General features: G+C 35.9%; 1 protein-coding gene across 1 annotated transcript; it reads right to left on the bottom strand.

Moving 5' to 3' along the window:
* Nucleotides 1-156: 156 nt before the first annotated feature.
* On the bottom strand, nt 157-7,100 carry mylipb (myosin regulatory light chain interacting protein b). Its single transcript, XM_039679762.2, has 7 exons — nt 6,890-7,100; nt 6,162-6,352; nt 3,000-3,185; nt 2,650-2,847; nt 2,368-2,532; nt 1,410-1,827; nt 157-943 (listed from the first exon to the last, which is right to left on the bottom strand). Exons 1-7 carry the CDS (start codon nt 6,974-6,976, stop codon nt 776-778), a joined length of 1,413 nt encoding a protein of 470 aa, XP_039535696.2. The 5' UTR covers nt 6,977-7,100; the 3' UTR covers nt 157-775.
* Between the last annotated feature and the right edge of the window lie 761 nt (nt 7,101-7,861).

Below are 7,861 nucleotides of genomic sequence, written 5' to 3'. Positions count from 1 at the left end.
GAGGATCAAGAGAAAAAACTGTTTGTCCGTGTTTGTGTGACTAGTTTGTATGACCAAGGGTACACATGGAAAGGTGTAATATATTACTGTATAATGGAGAATTAATCTATCCTTGAATTAATTCAACAAAACAAATATAATAATACCAGGCGGGTATTAAAAGGTGTGTAAAAGCTCTTTATTCTGTTCGGATACGGATGAAATACATGTCAGTAAAAAAGAGGACATAACTCTTTGTTATTTAGACCTTTTTGTAATAGTGCATTAAAGGCTTATTTTGTGAATACCGCAGTAGCACTAGAAAGACTCCCACTTTGTGTAATTAAATGAAATATATTGTTTGAAATATTCGTTCAATAAAACTGCATACACAAACAAAGACAAATATAAAATAAACCTTTAAAAAATCCCTTTTGATAAAGAATATAGTTGATGATGTGGAGTGTTAACTACATTTGTCTTGACATTCTGATACAGTACATAAAAAAATCACAGGAAATGTTGCTATTGCTGTGTAGCATGAACAACAGTTGCCCCCAGTGTAAATGGTTTATTCATTTTTAACCCTGTAATGTGCACACTATGTAAAATAACAGTATGATTAGCAGTAGTCAGATTTTTTTTGAGGTACTTCTGGATAGCCAGCCTCACTCTGTGCAGTTCAGCTTAATAGAACCACTAAATATTTTATCCTAACATTTCCTCTGTATTTTTAAAATATTCAAATATTCTGTGGCCAATAGTGTCCATGTGTGGTGTGCAGATGTTATCCATCCTACAGCTGGCAGGTGTTTTCTTTATTGATACAATCCTCTGAGACGGCAGTCCCGCTGGGCACACTGAAGGTAGTGGTTTTTGCCTCTGCCAAGCCAAGTAGACTGGTACAGGTGGGTAAATAGACATGCTGAACACGGTCCACTTCTGAACGGCAAACTGGGCAACACTGATAAGAGAGGAAAGAAGGTAAAATATCACGAATATTAACATACAAACCAATTCATCTTATCTAACACCTCTGTATTTTTATTGTTCATGTTAATTAGGCAGTTGGGTGATGTGCCAGTTTTACTGAACTGATATAACACGTCATAGGGTTACTATGTACTACATGTTCAAAAGGTCAAAGGACTGCTGCGTAACGAAAATGTCTGATTATCAAGATCTTCAGCTTGAACAGCCGCTAATGGTCGATGGAAAATGTCCAGAAATATCCAAAGAGGGTAACCAGAGGTTATGTAATCCGAATAGTGCAAGTTCTCTTAATCATTAACTTAATTGGTCAATTTAGATGACGATTCCTAAGCATGAGAAAATCACACTTTGATTTTATATTGTCATGAATGTTGAATATGCTCTCTCTCTCTATTTATATATACACATACTGTATATAGTAATAATGCAATAATCACCTGAAGTTGGCTGGCACACTTATAGCAGCAGAACATGTGTCCACAAGGACAGAAAGCAGCATTGATCTCCTGTTCGCAGCACAGAGCGCAGGTCAGGGCATCTTGTAACATTTGGAGCTTCTCCTTGAGAATGTGAGTTTCTCTGCAGCCAACACACATTCGCTTTTCCCTTTCAACTTTTATCTGTCTCAGCGGCGAGTGACTGGCACTGTCTCTTGGGCTCCCACATCCATTCACAGTCATCCCTGCATTGAACAGGGCTCGCCGGGCACGGTCATACACTTCTTTGGATGTGCGCTGAATGTCAAAGATGTACCGTTTACCAAGGTCAATGCTTTCATTGAGGAAGAGGGAGGCCAGGTGACCCTTGAAGTCTCGGCTATATTGCATCTTCACCGTGCTCATCACAGTGTCACACCTGAAGAGTTAAGTTTAAAATGTGTTGAATTAAACATGGGTTTTAAATTGTTTCAATGTTTTATTGTTCTAAAAATGTACAATATTTATTGATCATTAATGATGTATTTCTTCTTTACATTAAGTTAAATTGAATCAAATCCAGTAATTAAACACGGTTGAATTATTGTTAGCAATAACTAAAATGTAAATAACATTAAAATATTTTTGTTTATTGAAATCAAATTAAAAAGTAGCTTAACTGGGAAATCAAAAACTAAACTAAAATATGTTCTGTTTTTTTATGACTCTAAAACAGTAATGATAAAAATTACCAAAAAATACATGCTAAAAAAATGCTAAACTAGTGAAAACCAACAAACTAGTGAAACGAGTGAAAACCAACAAAAACTAAAGGAAAATGCTAATTTAAAGAAAAAAAAGAAAAAAATTTGAAATTCAAAACTAAAACAACCCTGGTTAAACAGAATGAACAGAAACAGTAAACGGTTTATTTCATCCAAAAATGAAGCAAGTCTAATAGAATTATAACAGTATTTACCTATAGAAGGAGTGAATCTCTGTGATAGCGCGATATAGTCCATTGGCAGCACAAGGACTGATGAACTTAAAAAGGAGAACCATACTGTCCCCACTGTCCTTTGTGATGGTCACATACACATTCCTTCCGGACTGTGTGGCCATTTGAATGACTGGGTATACGATTCTGGGGGAAAAAGATTCGATTCTGATTTTTAATCAGAAATAATGGTATAGAAACATTTTTTTAATCTTTAAATGACCTATTTAAATAATATTTCTTATATTTGTCATATAAATGTACCTTTCAATTGTGGTGAAATCTGTTTTGCAGACGAACAGGCCCTCTGGTCCGACCCCGATGAGCAGCTCCTGTCCCTCAGAGTCACGCGCAGAATGCCACTCCACGCCATAGTAGTTGAGGGAGGAAACCAGCTGCAGGGCTTGATATTCTGCTGAAGCCTGACTAACACCCTCCAATGCCTTATGCCTCAAACAAATACTATAAAAACATGAAAGACAGCACTATTATTACACAAAACTATCTGAATCACTTCCTTTTTTTCATACTACATTTAGAGAAAGAACTAGTGTTGTTTGGAGGAAGAACAAATGTTATTCTGACTGAGAATATTCACTTCCCAGTGTTCTTACTTGTTGATGGTGTCATGGCTGGGCTCTTGACCATAGATCTGTGAGTAGCAGTAGTTGGCTGTGTTTTGGTTGTAATCTCCAAACTCTGCCTGAGCCAGTAGTGCAGAGAGCTTGATCGCCTGCTCTGCGTCCAATCGCAAGCTTCCTTTGAAAAGCTCCTCCTTCACATGCATCAGAAACAAATGCCTGCAAAGCAACAGAAAAATACATAGTAAACCTGGAATAAATCTACATTTTGCAACAAAATACTGAAGTCTATTGAATGAGGAACTGGAAGCACATTAATCAAGTCTGTATACTTACACACGAAAGGTATATTATGGTCCTAAATTGTTTTCATATGATAAATGATGTATAGAATATAGACAGAAAAAGGCAAAAATTGTCCAATTTGGCTGAAACCCAAGAAATGTGGACATAATCGACATAGCAAGCAAAGGCTTCTGACTAAAATGTGCTGAATCCTCAGTACAGTTTTTTTAGTGCCAGAATGGAAAAAAAAGATTTCATAACTCCTCTTCATAATCCTACTGTATCATATTTGATACATGAATTTCAAAGGCCTCTAAATTATCAACATGGTCAAAACTTTGCTGAAAAACACATTTTGTAAAATATTCAACGTGCTTTTTTGCACTCTGCTTGATAGTTCATTTGTTTTTAGCAAGTAAAAGGCCTTGTAAGAATACATTTTATAATGTTAATAATATTAAAGATGAACATTTACTGGACTGAAGCAACATGAGGTTTAGTTTTTATATTTTTTTTCATGTTAAAATGCATTTATGTTCATTTTCACATTTAAAATTTCTATGCAAGTAGTCTGTTGCTGTAATAAAAACATCTGATTGAATTACATTACAAGAAATCTGAATTTGATTTTACTTTTTGGCCATTTGAATAATATCATCTATTCACATTTTTACTCAGTTTGGACCTCTGAATTAAACTGACGTTTTTTTCCTCCTCGGGTATGAGCGCCATATTCTCACAATACCATTTACTATATGGGTCAAAAAAGCCTGCTTAATCAAATATGATGCAAAACATAACTTTTTTTGTTTTAAATTTTGTTTAAAGTTTCAATAAACTGTTCCATCCACTATTATTTAGGCTTTACATGGTTAACTGAGATACTTGTTTGTGCAAATACCATGAATATTTAATCGTTTTTCAATCATCACACAATAATATCCTAATTGTCCAAGTCATTTTTTTTAGGTTTCTCAGAAAATTATAATTGAATATATGATATTTATTTAATTCTTCTTGATGCAGCTGCCATCTTGAAAAGCTTGTAAAATTGCCTAAGTCTGACTTAGGCAAAATAAAACAACCGCCACACTCTTGACATAGGCCATTATACAACAGGGGTAGAATTGCATCATCTGTTCAACTGAGGATGTGGGCGATTTAACCAGAAGTGGCCAGCATCATGAGATGACTCATGCAAAAAAAAAAAAATTGTCAAAAAAATTACTTAGGCAATTATCTTAGGAAGGTGACGATATAGCCTAGTTGTATCTCTCAGACACTTTCATGCACTATAAGCCAACTGATATTATCCAAAAAAAAAAATGAGCTGGCTTTAAGCTAGGTTTACCCAGCGGCATAAACCCATATTTTTTACAACTTGACATAAATCACTTGTAGAAATAGCAGTGTTGTAGTACTCGAGACTCGGACTCGTCTCGGACTCGGTCTCGAGACCATATTTTAATGGTCTTGGTCTTGTCATGGACTCGTGTGCATTTGGACTCGGAATTGACTCGTACTCGAACATTTTTTTTTTTTTGGACTCGGACTTATTCCCGAGTCCACTCGAGTTCAATTAAAAATATTTTTCATGATTATTAATGTATGTTAATAAAATATTTCTTTAAATTGATTGACACACCCAGTGATTGGTGATTTTCTAGTGCGCAACTGCGCATGACAAATTGTAATAAAATTACTTTTAACACCACCTACTATGTTGCCTTTTTACCCTAAACTGATCATATTTTTTAAACTCTAAGTAAATTCAGTAAAAAAAAAAAAAGGTAATTAGGTAATCAACCCTCACTGGTCTCGGTCTCGACTCGGACTCGACCGTCTCTGGTCTCGGACTCGACTCGGACTCGACACTCTATGGACTCGGTCTTGACTCGGACTCGACTCTCTCTGGTCTCTGTTTCGACTCGGACTCGAGTGAGGTGGTCTCGACTACAACACTGAGAAATAGTATAATACATTTTGTAATTTATTCTTAATTTTGTAATTAATTTCTTGCAATAATGCAGATCAAACCTATTGTCAATTGTGTATTTACTATGATGGGTATTGCATCACAAAAAGACAAATAGTATATTAGCCAATATATGCATTTCAATATAAAACAATCAAGCACACAGCCTATACCATAATAATGAATCTGTTGTAATAATCACGGATTTAAAGACTGAGAGACTAACATAGATAGGCTGATGTATAGGGCGCTGGATCTTGTCCCACCATTGTATAAGATTATGTAAGAGGTGGAATCACATTACAACATGTTTCAACTCAGAATCAGACAAACTGACCCCTCCCCACCCCCATCAACAGTCCTCATCAGACGTGACTGAACAGCTCCACTTGTCTCTACATAGGGAACACACTGTACTTCTAATGTATTCAGTGTTAACTTTTCGTAAACTTTAAGAAAAAAACATATGTAAACATTTGAGCCTCCAAAAAGCCAGAAAAATATTATTTACCTCAGCAGGTCTGCATGAGGCACTCCCTAACTGAACGGGTGCCATGCAGTTTCAAGAGCAAACATGAACACTGGCAACTCCCTGCCACAGAGCAAGTATTATGAAAAGATGTATGGAGATGTGGGACAAAGGTAAGAACATAAAACCACTGAGGCATACAGAATTTTGAATTATGTGGTCACTTTAAGCAGCTGCTTCCTGTTTGAGCTCATGAGAAAAACAACTAAAAAAACAGAGCTGTTATCCACGTGCCTCATGTTCTCCAGACTGAGCAAAAATGTGAAACCCCAAAGATTCTGCAGCAACAGAGGGATCCTGTTTGTTTGTTTTTTTTAAATGGAAAAATAATGTTTTGCCTATATTTGTAAAAGCAGTGCACTATGATAAAATATTGCAACTTATATTAATATAGGAGGAGTTTCACCTGGTTTGCTCTTGCAGGATTAGATGTGGCTCAACAAAGAACTTCACTCGCAGCCTCAGTCTGCAGGGAGACAAGCAGTCCACTTGTTGAGAAATCCTGTTTCTGAGATTCATCCATAAAATCTCTCCCTTTGCACCGGTGAACTGAAGTCCAAAATAATCCACCTCTATGATTCCCATTTTCCGGCATATCTTTAAATTAAAAACAAAACCATGGTCATTTTTGTCATGCATAAGTGTGTGCTTTTAACTGAGGAAGGCTGTGACTTGGGCTCTTTGCACCCCTCCTCCTTTAGAAAGACAAAAGTATTACATAAGAGGGACTTTTGCAGTGGTAATGTGGTATGAGAGAACACTTGCTTTTATAGTAATTTGCTGACACATAAGAACGAGAAAAGGTTGTGTATTTAGGTATAAGTCTACATTTTTTGTGTAGCCTATAGACTTTTCTAAAATACTTCTTGCAGTGGGTAGTAACAGCCAAAATACTGCTATATAGAGGCTAAAATAATTTTAAAAATTTCTGATGGAAATATAACTATTTAAAACAATAAACGTATTTTTTTAAACGGATGAAACATTGATAAAGCAAAAAAGATGTTTTACACTGATTTTCCATGGCAATTTCCATGGTAATTACGCTATATGATGCTAATGAGTCTTAGTAGCCTATGTATTAATGTGAATTATTGAATAACTTTCGCAACCTAAACTCGTTAATTCACTCACCTTATTGAGAATGTCCTCTCCGTTTGCTTTTGGGTCCACCTCCACTTCCAGAACCACCGAGTCCGGACGAGTAATGAGGCATAACATAGTGAATGCAGTTATTGTTTCACACAAAGTCCAGGACAGGTCAGGATAGCGGAGAGAGCGACCTGTAGCTCGGTCACGAGGCTGAGTCGTACCCCATTGGAAAAAAAGCGAGAGGAGGTTTATGAAGCACTCGCAAGGATCCCCGCCTCTCCGTTATCTGATGTCCGATTCGCGAATTGTTCTTTTGAACCGGTTCTTTTAAATTATTTATTCGAATTGATTCGCAAAGGCGTTTGCTGCTACGATGAATGAATGAGTCATTTAAATAGCGTTTTCATATGTACTCCACCACAAGTCAATTAACTTTGTCATTCGATCATTTGTGAACAAATTGAATGCGTTTTTCTCTACAAGTCTTGGGAATAATTAACATTAAAAACATTTTAAATATATAGGCCGCCTAACTACTTAACACAAAGGACAGCGAGTGACAAAATAATATTAAAAATATAAGGGGCATTTTACAACACAACAATATGGACATAAAAAAGACAACTGTGACAAGCAGCAACAGTTTTGTTTGAGACAAACTGTTATGTGGGTGACGGATCATAAAAAATGGTTCTAAACAGTATCATATAGGGTTCTTCGAAAACCCTTTTGGTGCTAAATAGAACTTTTTCATAAAGGTTCCATAAAGACTTTGAAAGTGCTATATAGGACCTTAAAGGGGTCACTGGATTATTTTATTATTTTATAATGTTTTATAATGTTTCATGGGGTGCCCTTAATGTTAGTATGATTTTAATATAAAAAATCACAATTTATAAATAAAAGGCATTTTTCCAAGCATGATTTTAGCCTCTGATTTGAACGCTCTGCTTCACCTATGGTTTCACCAAAGAGAAGAACAAGAGGCGAAACTCTGATGTTTTTTTTTATCAC

Source organism: Pimephales promelas, chromosome 12 (assembly GCF_988280905.1).
Source record: "Pimephales promelas chromosome 12, fPimPro1.hap1.1, whole genome shotgun sequence".
Classification (NCBI taxonomy): domain Eukaryota; kingdom Metazoa; phylum Chordata; class Actinopteri; order Cypriniformes; family Leuciscidae; genus Pimephales; species Pimephales promelas.
Note: the sequence above shows the minus strand (reverse complement) of the source record. Positions and strands in the feature narration are given on the sequence as shown.

Bases quoted from the DNA above. Each gene is read 5' to 3' on its own strand.
- mylipb (XM_039679762.2), bottom strand. From the start codon at position 6,976: ATGTTATGCCTCATTACTCGTCCGGACTCGGTGGTTCTGGAAGTGGAG. The intron at 3,186-6,161 runs GTGAAACTCCTC...GTTGCTTTGCAG, and splicing joins ATCCTGCAAGAGCAAACCAG to GCATTTGTTTCTGATGCATG. The intron at 2,533-2,649 runs GTACATTTATAT...TTTTTCCCCCAG, and splicing joins GATTTCACCACAATTGAAAG to AATCGTATACCCAGTCATTC.